This window comes from Trachurus trachurus, assembly GCF_905171665.1.
Source record: "Trachurus trachurus genome assembly, chromosome: 6".
NCBI lineage: Eukaryota > Metazoa > Chordata > Actinopteri > Carangiformes > Carangidae > Trachurus > Trachurus trachurus.
The window spans coordinates 15,594,668-15,612,725 of NC_139897.1; the positions used below are offsets into that span (position 1 = coordinate 15,594,668).

An 18,058-nucleotide genomic window follows, 5' to 3' on the forward strand; every position below is an offset into this window, starting at 1 on the left:
GATTTGGAATCATGAGGTGTTTTAATATTTGTGCTGGTGTGTTTGCATGTGTATCAAAGCTCTGTCGATCCATGCGTAAGATTGGCGATAGCTCCCCTTGGTAGGCTTTAGGCGAGGTAACACGCTAAGCACATAAGCCTGTTATAACACATGTGTGAACATGGTGAGGTACATTGAAGGGACCCTGGATGTTATATGTCCTTCGTACCAGCACCCAGGGGTTTTAATTGTTGTATGACTGAGATCTATTGTGCATTAACTCCAAAATGTGGGGAACGGTCAGAAGCTTACTTATAGGAACACCTTAAAGTAAGCCATAAAACCGTATATTCTACTTTAAAATGCACAAATAGCCATCGTCAATACAGGAGTAATATGTACTGTCCTTTTAGATCTTACAAGGAGTCTAGGTATTTCACTTTTGCACTATTAACACAGTGTATTGGAAACAGAGCGCTGCAATAGTTTTTCCAAGTTGAAAAAAAAAAAAACGTAATATTTTTTTTTATTGTCTTAGCATACAAAGAGAAGTGGGTTTAAAGACTCATGTGTTGGCTATATTATTAAATGCAAAATAAATTTCTTCTCTTGCATCCAACAGATTTACTGGCCTGCTCCACGGGACAGAGTTGAAATGTGCAGACTGGCGGGGAAAAATGCAAACGTATGTGCACAAAATCTTAACACCCCTGTGTGTGCTGTGATGTGCTGTTCTGTGTACCTGATGAAGTTAGTCCCTGCTCTTTTTCTGTCACAGCTGGAGTGTGCTAACTTTGTGAGGGTGCTCCACAACTACAACCGCACACACGTCTATGCCTGTGGTACAGGAGCCTTCCACCCCAACTGCGCTTTCATTGAAATCACTGGGCGCAGAGAGGTAAAGTACATACACACGTGTGAATCTCAACAGGATTAATTTTGGCGGTTCAGGATTGGGATTTGAATTTTTGAAAATGTAATGTTATCTGCACTTTGGTCTCCAAGGATGGTGCGTTCCAACTGCTGTCTGGTACGGTGGAGTCTGGCAGGTTGAAATGTCCTTTTGATCCGATGCAGCCATTCACCTCGGTGCTCACAGGTAAGCTGAACCATCGCACAGTACTTGAACAGTCCTCTCTCCTCACCTTATCTCTCATGCGCCAGAGTTTCAGCGCTGCACAGCACTGTATCCCCGGAAATAAATGATGCTTCTAGTCACGTCTCCTCTCATTCGTTTGAGTAAATTTATATTCACGTATCTCATGTAGGCTATCTGTTTTCCCAGCACTTTTCCCCAAATTATTTTGGTTCATGAGGCAAGCAGACATTTCTCAGGCAGCAACAAAGTAACTTGGCAGGGAGTTGTAAACAACATGTGTTTTTGAGCCTTATCTCCTTCATATGTTTGTTTCTTGAAATCTCTCTGTCTGTGTTTTTCTGTGGGTTCACTGAGGTAAGCCAAAGAAAGGATAGACACTAAATAAAGAATAATGTAAACTGTTAAATCTGTTTTATGATGACATCTTTTATGGAACACGTATTGCCTGAAATTGTTCAAAATATAAAACTGAGAAGCATCTGCAATATTTTTATGTCGTAATTGATTGACCTGTCTCTGTAATTACTCCAGATCAGTACCTGTATGCGGGCACATCCTCTGACTTCCTGGGCAAAGACACAACGTTCACACGCTCCCTTGGCCCTCCACCTGACCAGCACTACATCCGCACAGATATCTCTGAAGACTACTGGATCAATGGTAACACACATGCTTGCACATTAACACTCAAAATTTGTTTTTGCTTTTTCTCCAAACTTCCAGGCCTCTCTCCTGATACAAAGAGCCTTTTCTGTGCCCTCAGGATGGTTATTGGCATTCCAGCAGAGAGGAAACAGCACACTTATTCATTTAGCTGGAACTTTTTATATGGCCACACCTACTGGGGAATTTACAGTGTGCCACAAAGTTCACAGTCTTAGTCACCCTACCGCAAAGCCACAGGCACACACGGGCATGCACAGTCATCATGGAGGAGGGAATCTTCTCTCTCTGTATACGTCTCCAGTCTCAAGTGTTTTACGGCAATTGATGGGCTGTCGTGTATCAACAGTTGTCACTGGGATCTAAATCCTCACACATGGTCTCCACATTTCACAACTACACAGTCAGCGATGTTTGGAGTAATTACGTCTCTCTCTCTCTCTCTCTCTTTGTGTGTGTAGTGTACTGTACACAGCCTGTGCTGGCGCCGGCCATGCAAGGGAGAGAGAGAGAGTGAGAGAGAGAGCACATCGTTTCGGTGTTTTTGTTCATGTGAGCCTGTGGAACATCTTTCCACATGCTGCAGGACTAACAATGACCTTCTGTTGAGTGTGTTAGCAGTTGTACATTAAGCCGTTCCAGTGGGGGGAATCACCCTCTGGTGGTTGGCTCGGCTTCTGGGGGCTGAGCTAATTGTTGATGTAATGTCACTGCAACACATAAGGCCTTTGGACTAGTTACCCTGAATCAGGATACGGATATCAACAGGCTCAACATCTTATTTCCCTTAACTACTATTTCCCTGCAACATGTGTAGTTTTTTTTTTTTTTTTATATATATTTTTGGGCCTTTTTTTTTCCTTTATTAGATAGGAGAGTCGAGAGAGACAGGAAATGGGAGGCAGAGAGGTGGGGAATAAAATGCAGGATAGGACCGCTCGGTGCGGGATTCGAACCGGGGTCGCCTGCAGTGAGGACTATAGCCTCATCACATGGGGCGGTTCTACCAACTGAGCTAAACACCACCCCAATGTGTAGTTTTTTAAAATCATAAACTATGATTTACTTATTATTGTACTTAGTTTTTAACAAATAACAGTAAACAGTAAATAACAGTAACACTTTCCTATGTTTGGCTGCTATAGATACTGATATTTTCATCTTAAAGGGACAACGAGGAGTTTCTATTCGGTTATAAAAAAGTCTCACGTTAATGTGGATGAATCTCCGCTACCCACACTTGTTAATGGGCCCATTTTTGATAAATATATCGTTCTGTCTCTATCGTTATTTTGTTATTATTAGTGGTGGCGGAGATGCTGGTCGAGCCGACCAGCGTTTTTTACTTTCGAGTCATGAGAATAACGCAGCTGAATCGCCGTTTATGGTCGGAACTACGACGGTATGTGAACCTCTTTGAACCTCTGACTTTAATTATTGATGAATGAAAATATGAGTCTGTCTTGCGCCGGTCAAAAGAATTTCACAGTGCGCGCGGAGGCTCATAAATGTAGTGTGAAAACGCTTCGCTTTTCCAAAACTCCTCGTTGTCCCTTTAAGATTTTAAATACAATATAAGATTATCCTATGAAATATAATACAAGATCTCAGAGGGTAACATGAAACCTGACTCCCATAGTGACCCACAGATAATTATCACCCAACTCTGCAGCCTCCATTTTTCTCTGCGAAGAATTTTAGTGAGTAAGAGTGTCATACTCGTACTTGTTGCTTTTCCAGGCAGACAACTCTAGATAAATGCTTACAGTATGTTGTTGATAAAGTTTTTAAGGTGATACTATTTCACTGTTGTGTTTACAGTTTGCTCAGTTTTCCCACCAAGTGTGCAAAGGATCAGCTATTACTGTTATAAATAATATTTTGAAAGAAGGACTTTCACTTGTATTTTGCTGTAGTGCTGTGTTTACAGTAATTACAGGATCTGGATACTTTTTAAAACATTGAGGACATATGATGGTAGATGTTTGAGCCTGGGTGTTCCAGCTAGTGGATGATCTCAATGCTGCACTGCTGCTGAAAATCATAGCAAAGTAAACAAAACTGCTTTTAAAGTAACCTAAATATTCTGGCTATCACTTTATTAGTTCATGAACAAACAAAAAGTTGAAGATTTATGTGCAGCCCAGGTTTAAGTTTAGTAAATAGAAATTGTAATAAATCAGCCATCTCGGTAGAAGTACAGCGGGATTGTAAATAAACACACGCTAAGTGTAGTGTTAATACCACTTACCCATGCTGGACATGGCAAAGCCATTACCTGACACATTTTAACACTTTCCTCTCGCTCTCTTTGCCTTTCTGTGTCTTTAGAGGCCAGGTTTATATCTGCTCATCCCATCTCAGACACCTACAACCCAGATGATGATAAGATATACTTTTTCTTCCGGGAGGTATCGTGGGAAGGCAACGACAAGAGCATCCTGTCCCGAGTGGCTCGTGTTTGCAAGGTGAGATATTATACGGCAGAGGTGAGGAAAGTGGGAGGTATTCAGTGGTAAGGAGGGCTGAGGATATGACCAGTGGGTGGAAAGGTAGTGGAGAGAAAGAGGCGGATGGAAGAAAGAAAGAAAGTCCTAACCAGGATGCTAGATGTGGATGTTGAGACTCTGTGCTTTGAAGATACAGCCACAGTTGTTGAGATGTAGTTGGACAAGTGGAGAAACTAAGAATTCTTACAGTGTGTAGGGGGTCTTAACTCCCACATTGATCTGATTGGATAAGGATCTTTGTGTCAGCCATTACTGGAGTGTTTTATGTCCCCCAGGAGGAGGCCACACTGATAAATCCTTATTTTGTAGTTGTGAAACAGTTGCAAGGTGCTGCTGTCAGGGACAGTTAATCATGTGTTGCTGTCCAGATTGCTCTGAGATCGATTTGGTTTAAACATTTTCACACTCTCTCACAATGTCATAATTTTCTGGCCAAAAGATTTGCATATATTCTCATTAAAAGACTGATGCAGATGTATTTTGTAGCACTCACTAAGAAATTGTTTGGCTTTAGAGAGGTTTAATTTGCATGCTAATGCTTGCACATGTACTACGATTACATTACAGATTGTTTTATCCAGGGCCGTTTACACTGAGCATTCAGCCTCTAACAGGACATGAGCTAGAACTCTTCATTCAAAGGCCCATTGCCAGAAACATGTGGCCAAACTTGCATTGGCAATCCAATCCTCCTCCCTGTTCGGCTGTTAGATGCTGTAAGCATATCATGTTTCAGTGCCCATTAAGTTCCATTTGACAGCATGTCAAAACAACTGTAAGCTTGGAAGGGCATTGCACATCTGATTGAGGACAGAAGCACAATAGATTCATGACTGGGACCCTTAAGTGTACGACAGAGTGTACCATTAGTCATTACAAATGGGACTAGTCCACGCAGCAGTTTGCTATTTGTATTCGGAGGTCTATTGCTACATTCTTCGAAGAAAAGCTTTCAGTGTGTTTATGACTTGGGAGTAAGCTGCAAGGCAGACTGGAAGGAGATTCCTCTGGAGTTCAGCCCTCTCTTTTTCCCTCTCTCTCTTGGGTATCCCTCTCTCTCAGTCTTTGTATTTGTCCTTCTCTTTCATTATCTGTAAGTGTGTTTTTCCCCTGCATGTAAAAGCAATAAGGGCACTTCACTTCAGTCCTCTTTGAAGATTATCACCATTGTGAAACATCCTCATTAAGTGCTTACATTTTTTTCTGGTCTCTTAACCACAAGTGTGTTTTTGTGTGTGTTGAACCATAACGGTCTTTTCCATAGCACTTGGTTAGTGTGCCGACCGAGTTTAATGGGGAGGTTCTCATAAGTTTTCTATGAATTACAAAGAGGTGCACTTCAGCGCTCTTATCATAGCTCAATCAAAGGTGGCTTACTTAAAACAGCAGTTCATATGCTAAGATAAAACCTGCATTATTAATCAGCAGCACTTCTCTCCCAGCGTGCTGCACTTCCATTTGTTTCTTTTCTCCTTTTATGTTTTCCTCTCTCGTTTCAATTCAATTACTCCTGACTGTCATTTCACTAACAAGAAGGTCTCCTTTGTGCTGGTAAAATAAGCAGATCCATGCAAGCGGCATGTGGCTCACCTGTTTATTTTCCTAATTAGTGCAGGAAATCAGAGTCAGGCTGTGATTCAGTGTGTTGTCTCTGTATGGACGTCTGTTAGATAGATTAAAGTCAGATTGTGGTTCATTACAAAGTGTATATTTTTAATTGTGGTCGTCCTCTGGCCACATTGGACAGCTGAACAATGCCGACTGTGGTTTTGTGACTGTGTATGTGGTTGTGTTTCAGAATGATGTGGGTGGGCTGAGGAGTTTGACCAATAAGTGGACCACCTTCCTCAAAGCAAGGCTTGTGTGTTCTATCCCTGGCCCGGACGGCGTGGACACACACTTTGATGAGCTCCGTAAGTGACTGAAGGGAGAAAAAGTAGAAATGTAGGCCAACAAACTAGGTTTAATGTTCAGAGTGCATTTTAGAAAATGTACCAGTAGTGGAGTTTATGAGAGGCCTTAGTGGGCTATAGTGACTGCTCCCAGTGAATACAAAATAAAGATGCAACAATAAACAGTAAAATAGTGAACAATAAAAATAAGGCAATACAAGTAATAAAAACAAATATTGGATGTTTCCTTCCTCTCTTTCTTTTTCCAGAGGACATCTTTCTTCTTCCTACCAGGGATGATAAAAACCCCATAGTGTATGCAGTCTTCACCACCTCCAGGTAAATTTTTGTGCTCATCGCTCTCTGTGGTCTCTCCTTCTCTTTTGCATCGTTAACTAATAGTCTCTTGTTTCCACTTCCTTCTCAGCTCCATTTTCCGTGGCTCAGCAGTGTGTGTGTACAGCATGGCGGACATTAGGGCCGTGTTTAACGGCCCATATGCCCACAAGGAGGGGCCCGACCACCGATGGGTAGAATATGAAGGGAGGATACCATATCCACGTCCTGGAACGGTGTGTTGGTTGTTGACCGAAGAGGACAGAGACAAATAGAAATCTCATACTTGATCACCTCTAGCAACCAATTTTTTTTCTACAAATTAGATCACAAAAGTTCTCAAAGCTCTTGTTAATTACAAAATAATAAACATGGCCTAATTAGATTCAAGGGTGAAATGTTCAACATGCTGTAGGGTATGCATGCTCACATCTGCAACTGACATGTTAATCAGATTCTTGTTTCATTGAGTTGAAAAAAGTTAATCGGGGGGTTGAGTGAGTGTGTGTGTGTGGGGGGGGGGGGGGGGGGTTTGGGGGGGGATTGCATACACATAAAAAGTGAGCAGGAATGTTACAGATGTTCCAGATGTGCTTTGGCCCTTGCACTTTTTTCATTCAGCCACCAGAGGGAGACATGTACCTATAGATCAATGAAGAGAGGTGGTCAGTTCTTGATGAAAAGGGACATACAGCAACAACAAAAAAAAGACTTTTGCATCAGATTGACCTATTTTTCCTGTCCTATAGTGTCCCAGCAGGACATATGATCCAAGGATCAAGACCACCAAAGATTTCCCTGATGAGGTTGTCAGTTTCATCCGATTCCACCCTCTGATGTATCACTCTGTCTACCCTCTGACTGGCCGGCCTGTCTTTACACGAGTCCGTGTGGACTACACCTTGACTCAGATTGTGGTGGACAGGGTTTCAGCAGAGGATGGACAATATGAGGTCATGTTCTTGGGAACAGGTGAGACACACACACACACACACACACACACACACACACACACACACACACACACACACACACACACACACACACACACACACACACACACACACACACACACACACACACACACACACACACACACACACAAAACACATACGCACCCACTCTGTCTCTTGCAGCTCTACATCTGACCAGCAGAGGACACTAAATAACTATGAACTGTAGTCGAGCTGAAATGATTTTGCTGATGCTCTCATGAACTTGATTTGGGAGAAATAAATAAATGTAAGATTGGTGTTGGATCCAATAACCCATCCCAAGTCTAGGCACTGACATTTTTTTGTATCTTTGACATTAATATTGCATTAAAATGTCTTTTACAACAAACCTAAATCTAAAAATGTTTCGGTGTCAAAACTTTTGCTCATGCCTTAGAGAGGGTGTGAGTGTACAAACTGGACGTATTCCTCTTCAGTGGATATGAAAACACTATTTGTATCTGACTGCTTCACATTATTCACTCTCCTGTGTATGACTCTCTGTCACAGACTCTGGCTCAGTTCTGAAGGTGGTGAGCATCACTCAAGACAACTGGTCAACGGTCAAGACAACGGAGGAAATTGTGCTTGAAGAACTTCAAGTTTTCCAGGTTTTGAGACCAACACAGCTACACACATAACCACACAAATCCACAATTAATTGACTGTGAAATATTAATCATGCTTTTCAAAAGCCATTAAACAAAAGCTGCAACCCTGATGGTTTTTCTGTGAACCATCACTCAACAAACTCAGCTGTTGTTTCTACCAACACACACTGCTCCCACAGTATATGTTTACCGAGGTGTTGAAGTTTATTTGTCTAACTTTTTGCAGGTTCCCACTGCCATCCTGAGTATGGAGCTGTCCTCTAAGCAGGTTCGTCCTCATTCTCACTCATTTTATTCCAGTGCTCTTTACTATTTCTGCAGATCTTCCCTGATCTCTGCTTTAATTCATGTCACATGCATTCATTGGTGTGCACATGCCTCATACAAGACATACTGTTTTTAATCTCCTGATCATTCATGTATCCCGTTTTCCGCTCTCTTCTTAGCCCTTCCTATTTATTTCTAGCTCTCTCCCTCTCTCTCCCCACTCTGCCTCATTATCTAAGGGTCAGTGGTGTCAATACACACTTCAACCTCAATCACAGCTTCCATTAATCTCCAGCAGTGTGTGAGCTGTATGTGTGTGTATGTGAGTGCGCTCTCTTAATGTTTTCAGCGGTGGTTTGGAAGTTTTCCCTAACTACGGACGAGTCGGAGCACATTCTTCTTCATATTTGTTAAAAGTGCTCGCTGAGAAATCCTTGCATGTCTGTGCTCTGATTCAAGTTTCTGTTGATGTTTTAAATTGTGTTATTGGAACACCCCCTCCCAGTTATTTGGAATATTTAATTCAGTTTTTTCCATCAGAACAAACCTGTTGTCACTTGCTAAACTGTTTTCTCTACTAAAAAAGAGTGGTGTTGTGTTTTTCACCACAGCAACAACTCTACGTGGGTTCGAGCGAGGGGCTAGCACAGGTTTCACTCAGTAGATGTCACCTGTATGGCCAAGCCTGTGCTGAATGCTGTCTGGCCCGAGACCCCTACTGTGCCTGGGATGGACACACGTGCTCACGATACATCCCTGCATCGAAAAGGTGCTGTGAAAATTAAACACCCTCTGTCTTACCTCATTACAGGAATATACAATCTATAATACAGTACCTAGACTTTCATGGTACCCATGCAGACCTCTTCATCATGCTCATAAATAACATGGAAATAATGATACACTGGGGAGCCAAACAGTGGAAATGTTTTATTTACTGGAATGAAATGATGACACAGCAGCGACCACACTGACACAGATGCATAAAATATGAGTAATGATTTAAGTCATTAACATCATCATGATTACAATCATTACATTCAAATGTTTTATAAATTGTGCACTATACCACACCCATTTTGCTGGACACACACACACACACACACACACACACACACACACACACACACACACACACACACACACACACACACACACACACACACACACACACACACACACACACACACACACACACACACACACACACTTGTGAGTACTATTGTAACACCCAAAAACGTGGTGTGAATTCTACCTTTAAATCTTTTAAATTTACTGCTGACTCTCAGCTATGCAGAGCTGCTTCTCGTTAATAATGGCTCTGTGATTTTTAGAATAGTTTTGTTTTTGGGTGGTATGATTTATAACGATAAAACTGAAAATATGTGTGATCCAAAAAAAGAAAAGAAGAAAGTGCAACTGCTTTTAACTGACCCTTGTTGCCCTACTTCTCCATAGTGTGTGTGTGTGTGTGTGTGTGTGTGTGTGTGTGTGTGTGTGTGTGTGTGTGTGTGTGTGTGTGTGTGTGTGTGTGTGTGTGTGTTCTTTATTCTGAGCCTGTCAGCAGGAGTTTATAGTTGTTGCTAAATATGTTTTCTATTCTGGTTCTCCTCACCTCTTCAGCACTTTTTCCATGCCAGATGGTATTATTCCATTTGAGTTATTGATTAGTATTTCTTTTTTCCTTGACTGATTAATGCTACTGTCATTCCACACCTCTAGAGTCTAGTCCTTGGAGTGTAAAAATATGTTGTTGTTTTTTTTGTTTGTGTGCTTGGAAAGAATTTATCCCCTACAGAATCTATACCCTGCAGTTAGAGATCACACTGCTAGATTACCAGCCAATGGGGATGCTATTATGGTTTGTGGAATATAGTGGAGGCCCTCCCTTTAGTCTCCAGGGCTCTTTGAAAGCTGATCTTCACAGTGCGTGAGTGTAGGCTACAGATGTCCCATCACACGGGACTGACAGGAGGTGGAGGAGGAGAAATCAATAAAAACTGAAGGAGCCCAACACCAGCTAGAGGCTGAAGACACTTTTAAAAATCCATTTCTACTGTAATATTCACTGCACAAATTACCCCAGAATCTGGAGATGTACTTGATCAGATTTGTCAAACTATGACCCAATAGATGAAATCTGGATTTGACATGCTCCCATCATGATCCCATCATTTTCAGATGTCATACTTTACCATTTATGACAATCCAAAATCTTGGAACAAGCTATAAAGGATGCCACTGGATTATTTGGGTCATAGTGCAGTGATTTATGTAGGATAACAAACATCCATCTATGTATGAGGTGGAGTAATTTCACTTTTACTGCAGTTTATTAGCTTAAGTCAACATCTTGAAATTTGAAAGATTCAAGGTCTTGGGAAGTTGTGTAATTCTGTTATGTTTTCACATGTCAACCACATGTCAGACGCTGAGGGTCACCAGTAATAGGAGGTCATCTTAAATCATATTTTAAATGGTCGTGAAAAAATGTTGCTTGAGGTAAGACTGGCAATATCTTCACATGCTCACCACAGCATTCCAGTTTTTTCCAGTACATGCAAGTTTGACATTGGTAAAAACATCCCCCTGTCAGACAACGTGTGGATTTATTAATTCATTGAAGCTGTCAAACTGCACAGATGACCTTAAAATGAATGTGACCATCAGTGGAGTAGGGTATCTTTGTGTGCTCAGCTTTGTTTCTGTTTGGCCAATTAGGGATAATGTTTAAAATGTCTTGTGTTTTGTTTTCCAGGCGAGCCAGGAGACAGGACATCAAGCATGGGGACCCTGCCAGTCAGTGTTGGGACACAGAGGACAGTATGTAGACTTTGTTTTTTTTGTAAGAAAGTTGTTTTTCTCAGCAGATAAATGAATCACTTAAACAGCCACCATTGTAAACCTGCATGACAGACTTTCTTTGAACCACAGAAGGCTCTTGGATCAATAATGGTCTTGTTTTCCTTAGGTCGTGGTGGGGGACGGGTGGAGGAACGAGTGCTCTTTGGGGTACAAAGCAACTCTACCTTCCTTGAGTGTGTCCCTAAATCTCAACAGGCCCAAATCCGGTGGTTCATACAGAAACCTGGGTCTGAACGCAGGGAGGAGGTAAGAACGTGCACACATCTCCACACTCTCACACACGCATACACACACCACCCAAACACTGAAACAAATCATTTTGAAATACTGGCCTTGTCTTTCGCTCACTCACTCTCAATCTGAATGCAAGCTTTGGTTTTGCTTTTGTTGACTTTACTATACCTTAGGGGTTACATTTTTTTCATGCCATGGTCAAAAACCAGAAACGTTTCTTACATAAGAGGACTTCAAAGCATCCAAAAAAACATTACACTTGACTTCCTTCTCACTGTTTATGAGGTCTGAGCCTTGAACCCTTTAACCACTGTTTGTGCCACAAATCACATCACTGCAGGTCCTGCTTGTCTTGGGGAAGATGAAAAACATAAAAACATTGCTTGCATCATGACCACAGCATTCAAAACTCACACAGCCTTAAATACCCAAAAGTCACATCCGTTGTGGAATTATTGCTAATAAGGGAGCAATCCTGGATCTCACAAATTCACTGAATAAGATCATTTTGATATTTATGAGTGTCAAGGGGTTTTTGAATATTTCTGCTGCTGCTCTGTTTTCAAGGAATGTGAGGGATGACTTAAACCAGAGCCACCCTAGGGGATGGGGATGGGGATGGGACATCATCTATCTCATATGAAAAATTAAACCAAGAAAGAAGATGAGAATTTCATTTTACCCTGCATCTGCTAGCCTTAATTTCTCGTTTTTACATTGAGCAGCCAACTATTCATGCTGGAATGCAACTGCTGTTCCCCAGTGGCCACTGTAGGTCATTCAAGAGAAGCTACAGATTCTTTCCATTGTGTTCAGGACAGAAAAATGAGGTGCTGCATGAGGGAAAAAAATACAACAAAGTACACACATAGAAGTTGAAGGCCAATTACAGCTCAATTCACCATCTTAAACTGTTTTGAATGTATACTAGCAGATGATATTTTAGCTAATGGAAATTAGCGGATTTTTGACTTATTGTCAGTGCAAAGGATGAAAATAAGAGGACAGGATGGTGAGCCTAGAATGACGCACAAGGACAGGAGTTTGTACTAGAGGTGTGGAAAGGAGCTCATTGATGATGAGACAACAGCGACCTGCTTACTCAGCACCTCAGTGCCCTTCCTTCCCCTATCCAAACATGCAAACCCTCCTCCACCCATTGCGAGTGGCCTGTTTATCACTTATTCACCGTCTCTCTCTGCTTCCCGCTACACTTATTCACTCCCACAACTAGTCCCCAGTCCTCGCTCTCAGAGGTGAATGTAAACACAATGACAGGTGCAGAGGCCACTAAAGACTCATGTGTTCCTTTATGGGCCCGCACAGCAGAAGGCCCTGTGCTTTTCACTTTGTGTGTGGGGATATATGCGTGTCTGTGTGCTTGTGCATTTTTCGTTATGATCTCCCAGAGCGGAAATCATAACAGTGTGCTCCCTAGGGACAACCATGTGTTTTAGGGTAATGAACGCAATGGGGTATTCTCTCTGTTTGTGTGTCTAGACATGCAATGATATGTGACCTATTGTACTCTAGACAAAGTGATGAAGGAGTGAGTGCAGGAGTCCTTCCTCCCTCAGGAGAGTCATGTGATGGACACAGAAGCTAAAAAAACACAACAGGATGTGCAGATTTAATACGTTAATAATTAAGGTCAGTGGTGTTGGTTGTGCAGGAGTTTTGACTGATAGGCACATAAAGTAATTTCTAAGTTTTGTCTCAGTCTTCTCAATGGTAATCCAGAGAGACTTGAAATAAGAATTCAGACTAGGGCACAGCTTTACAGCTGAAATATTTTGTGATTCTTTCCAATATTGAGTTTTATCCTAAGATTTATAACTTAAAAATGCTGCTTTGGTGTTTGAAGAGTGTCCTGACAATGCCTCCTTAAAGGAAGCAGATGGTTCATTATGATTCAAGGGGAAAAATGATTTAAATGGACAAACACAGCTTTACAGTACAGCAGACTTTGCATGAATGGATGAATGAATAAATCAGTAATTGAATAAATAAATGCAATTATTTGGCCCAGCAGCCAGTGAACATCTCAAATGTTTGTAGACATAGAACGCTCGAGACAAGGGGAAACTGCAACACAAACGCTTGAAACATTTTAAGTAATTATATGGATGAGATTGAAGAAAAAAAACATTTCCTCTAGTAATGGTCTAATGAATTAACATTCCATCATTATATAAATGTGAGGCTTTCAAAGTTAACAGGAAAACAGGAATTAATTTGAGAGAAATGCTTTTGTGATTCTGGAAGTACAGGGAGTCTGATGTTTGAATAAGTTCTCCATTATGCACAGACACAGTGATTAATTTCTTGATTAAATGAGTAGATTTATGTTTTTGCACTCTTTGCTGCCATTAGGCACACGACTAATAATTAGTAATGCTACAGACAACACAAAGTCAAGGAGCTTAAATGAACAACACCGAGCTGGATACACACTCTGGACTGGCTGTGTGTGTGTGTGTCTTACTTTTAGCTGACGTGTTATGTCAAGAGCGTCTTTGTCTGAGCCTTGTGGTTTATGCCCTTTGACCTCTTTAGGACAAGGGAACTTCACTGTCTCTGTTACTTTTTTCCAGTTCTTGTTCTAATGCTGTGTTTACTGGCAGCTGTGTCAAGTACAAAAACTTCAGCCCCATTAGCTGCATTGAATAAACTAAATCAAGACACCTAACATTTGTCATCGGGAACAAAGAGCATTCCTGTTTCAGGAGCCATTTATCACACAATCCAACGGTCACTTAGTGGCCCTAACAGCACACACACACACACACACACACACACACACACACACACACACACACATACACACACACACACACACACATACACAGGAGAGTGTGTTTTACTTCTGATTTGAGCCAGTATTGGGGATGTGAGGTTTCTACCTGCTCTCACAGCTGTGGGTGTGTGGTGTCAGGGCAGGTGATGTCTGAAGTGTCTGGTTCATTTCAACCTCTCACTCTCTGTGCTTTTGGTCCCACTCTGTTTCCCCCTGTCTGTCATCCCTTCTCCTGTCCCGTCCTTCAGCCTCCCTCATCAGCCCCACCATAATCTCTCCTCACTTCCTGCCTTCACGCTCCTTACTTCGCCTACTTTGTTTCCTCAAACTTTTCGTGTCGCCTCCATGCGTTCCCACAGTCTCTTTCCTTCTGTGTTTCTCTCCACACTTGCTGCCTCCTGATGGTTTTTTTTTTTTTTTTTTTTAAAGCCAGCTGCTCATAGCACCTGCAGCCCACTCCAGTGCTTACTCTCCTCGTTCACTCATTCACACACTCCCTGCTCTTATCTCCCCGTAAAAATAAGCTACTAAAGAGATGAGCTAGAGGAGATTTCTCTGCCTTTCTCCCATTATGTTTGTGTGTTTGTGTGTGTGTCTGCTTGTTCTTGTGTGCGGATTCACCTCCTGGAGCCTGGAATGCTGGCCCGATTAGAAAATTAGTAATAGGAAAAACATGGATGTTGGTGAATTTCATGCATGATGTAGATTTGAACAAAGTACAGCACGGAGCGTAGCTGCATTGCTATTCTTTGCAGGAATTTGTTAGCTTAATCAGATGCCCAGATACACACAGATACACAAATAAGGGCACACCATCTGGGTGAGTTTAAATGTCTGGCTTTGTTGTTTAGTCACAGATGCCTTGGTAGGCAGAGGGGAGACAGTTCCACAGGCATACAAATAAACCCATCAAATATCTTCACAGACACTTTGCATACAGTAAGTGAGGTTGTAGGTTTTCAGTATATACAGATACCATATGTTTTGGCAAATCAGTCAGGTGTGTCAGCAAACAAGAATGTGATAGGAGACAAGCTATTAGTCTAATGTGAGTTTAGGGCCAAATCCAAAGAGACTCTGAGGCCTGTGAGTCTGTCTCTGCCTGGACAACAACTCATCAGTGTCAGACCTAGAAATCACCACATAGCTATGCACACATTTACACACACACACACACACACGGAAATGGGAAAACAAGGCTGCAACACACATATGGGTGGTTTTCTGTTCTGTGTATGGATTTACGCATGTCCTTCCATCTGTAGCTGTCTTATCAGTTACACCTCTAGGGGGGTCGGAGCAGGGCGGTGGGAGGTATGCTTTTGAAGCACACACACACTTGTGCTCTTTGACTGTTCTCTGAACACAGCTGTGTTTTTTTAGGCCCTGACAGCAGCCATGCCACCTGATGAATCACGGAGGATGCTAAATGAAAAGAGGGGACTATACACATTAGCAGACTACTTAGCCTTACACCTTAACAACAACCACATGCACATCACCACACATGAACATTTTCCAAGTACCTTTCTTTGCCTTTTTTTTTTTTTTTTTTTTTTTTGCTGCTTACACTCATCATGCATCTAAAAATCTCTCCACACCACATAATGACCTCTGGCCCCCCAAGCTGTGGTTGACTCTTGCCACACCCAATTCAATATGCTTCCTGTTTCAGGGGTCATTACCATGTTTAACGCACCCTGGATACAAGTCAGGCATGAAAATAAATGTGTAAACAGGGTGGGATGTGTCATGTGAGTGTTTTTTTAATTGTGTAGCAGCCTGTTGTATTGAATTAGTACACAGAGACACAAAATGTTCCTGTCTCACTAAAGTGAATCTTGATTTTAATTTAAGAAGGTTCAGATAATTTTGTGTTGTGTTGTGTAACTCTAAGCAGCTGTGGTCACACACTCTTCATTTGCATTTTCTCCAGGTCAGGTTGGATGATCGTGTCATCCACACTGGAAGAGGCCTCCTGATTCGCTCCCTCCACGCCACTGATGCTGGTGTGTATATTTGTGTTGCTCAAGAGCACACACACTTCACCCACACTCTCCTCCGTATCACACTACAACTTGTTACACACGGCCAACTGGACGGGAAGTCCAAGCACAGCGAAGACCCCATGGTGGAGCTACGACACGGTGCAGAGTCCCGTCAGCGATATAAAGACTACCTGAGAGTGATGAGCTCTCCTATTACCTCTCTGGAGGAGTACTGCGATTCACTTTGGCTGGAGAAGAGGCCATCAAGGGCGCGAGGACGAGGCTTGGGAGGTGGCAAATGGAAACACATTCAGGAAATGAAGAAGAGCAGGAACAGGAGACACCACAGAGAAAGGGGGGAAGAGAGAGGAGGAGGGAGGGTGGTGAGGACAGCACAACCATGAGGCTGAGGTAAAAAAAAAAAAAAGAAAATCTGAATGAGCTGAGTATTCACCTACTGGGTGATGAAGCAGATATGACACAGAACTGTATAATTGCAATGACAGAGCAGTTCATGAGCAAGCAAAGTCTAACTCCAAGTAAATGGGGCATGAAAGACTGAGTTCCAAATGAATATATTAATTTCAACAAGCAATTTAAAGCAGCGTGAGTTAGAGACTATGTAATTTTCTTCTTCATGTGCCAAATGGGTAAGACAATTTTCTATCTTTATTGTCTTGAATTCTAAAAGGATGATACACCCAAAGTTAAGGGTACAGCTAAAATTATGAGTTTGTCCTGTTTTCAGATGCCATGTGTTAGAGAAATTACCAGAGAACACATTACAGACTCGTGTAAATGAAACAGGCAGATGAAGAATTACAACATCAGTGTTTTTCCTCCCAAAGCACATATTAAACTGACTGTTAATAGAGCTGATCAAGGAAAATATGTATAGTAGTATTAAAAAAACAAATAGATAAGAAGTCGAACATTTTCTCATGGCAGTGACAATGCATTCATGTTGAATGACTGTAAATATTAATATAACATGTACAGTACAGGAGAAATGGCATGCTAAAACCATTCCAGTTATTGATCTGTAAACTCTAATGATAATCATGTATTGTGTTTTTTTTCCTGAATTAAATAACATATTTTTGTACAAACACATGTACTGTAGGTTTAGTATACTGTAGGTGTATTCATTTTTGTTGTTTTTCAGTTATTTAAATAAATGTGTCCCTGAAGCTCTGTTCTCTGAATTCTGAAATCCATGCACAGAAATCACAGTAAATCTATCAAAGGTGCAGGTACAGGGAGTTTGAAGCACATGGCAGCAAGTTGAGAATGGGTGGGGGTTAGCTCAGCCTCTCTTCACCTGATATACTGTAGCAACAGAAGTGCCTGTATGCTGTATGCTGTATGCAGATGTCACAATGATTCAGGACCAGCTGGTCTCTTGCTTAATGTAAGTCTGTGAGTGGAAGAGAGAGAGTGAGAGAGAGGGAGGTAGGGAGGGGAGAATCCATGGTAAATATGAACGCTTGTGAGCAAATTAAGCAAGGTACACGTTTCCTAGAATAAACTGATAAAGCAGTAAAGGCATCAACATGGGTGGAATGAGCGTGAAAAGCAAGCCTTATGCAAGCCAATGTGCCTGACCCAAATAGTAAATTATACTTATATAATAATGTAGACAATATCATGCACAGTGCTTGGATCCAATGCTGATAATAATATGACAAGGATCTTTCTGTGAAAAACATAACCAAAGTCATGGGATCTCACAGTTTTAACTGATTTAGTGGTGACCTCTTAAATTGAATTTTGGGCCAGCTGCTCAAATTCTGCTTCTGACACAGAGTAGAAATGTTTTCCA

General features: G+C 41.7%; 1 protein-coding gene across 1 annotated transcript in view; it reads left to right on the forward strand.

Moving 5' to 3' along the window:
• sema3d (sema domain, immunoglobulin domain (Ig), short basic domain, secreted, (semaphorin) 3D) overlaps positions 1 to 17,333 on the forward strand; it is a 30,065-nt gene extending 12,732 nt beyond the window's left edge. The window contains exons 4-18 of the mRNA XM_083973203.1: positions 602 to 664; positions 758 to 877; positions 985 to 1,078; positions 1,610 to 1,738; positions 4,073 to 4,209; positions 6,050 to 6,164; positions 6,413 to 6,482; positions 6,571 to 6,715; positions 7,229 to 7,451; positions 7,985 to 8,085; positions 8,312 to 8,353; positions 8,964 to 9,121; positions 11,111 to 11,175; positions 11,324 to 11,463; positions 16,185 to 17,333. Coding sequence (XP_083829329.1) covers positions 602 to 664; positions 758 to 877; positions 985 to 1,078; positions 1,610 to 1,738; positions 4,073 to 4,209; positions 6,050 to 6,164; positions 6,413 to 6,482; positions 6,571 to 6,715; positions 7,229 to 7,451; positions 7,985 to 8,085; positions 8,312 to 8,353; positions 8,964 to 9,121; positions 11,111 to 11,175; positions 11,324 to 11,463; positions 16,185 to 16,640 — 2,058 coding nt within the window. The 3' untranslated portion in view covers positions 16,641 to 17,333. The remainder of the gene's footprint in view (positions 1 to 601; positions 665 to 757; positions 878 to 984; positions 1,079 to 1,609; positions 1,739 to 4,072; positions 4,210 to 6,049; positions 6,165 to 6,412; positions 6,483 to 6,570; positions 6,716 to 7,228; positions 7,452 to 7,984; positions 8,086 to 8,311; positions 8,354 to 8,963; positions 9,122 to 11,110; positions 11,176 to 11,323; positions 11,464 to 16,184) is intronic.
• Positions 17,334 to 18,058: the final 725 nt, after the last annotated feature.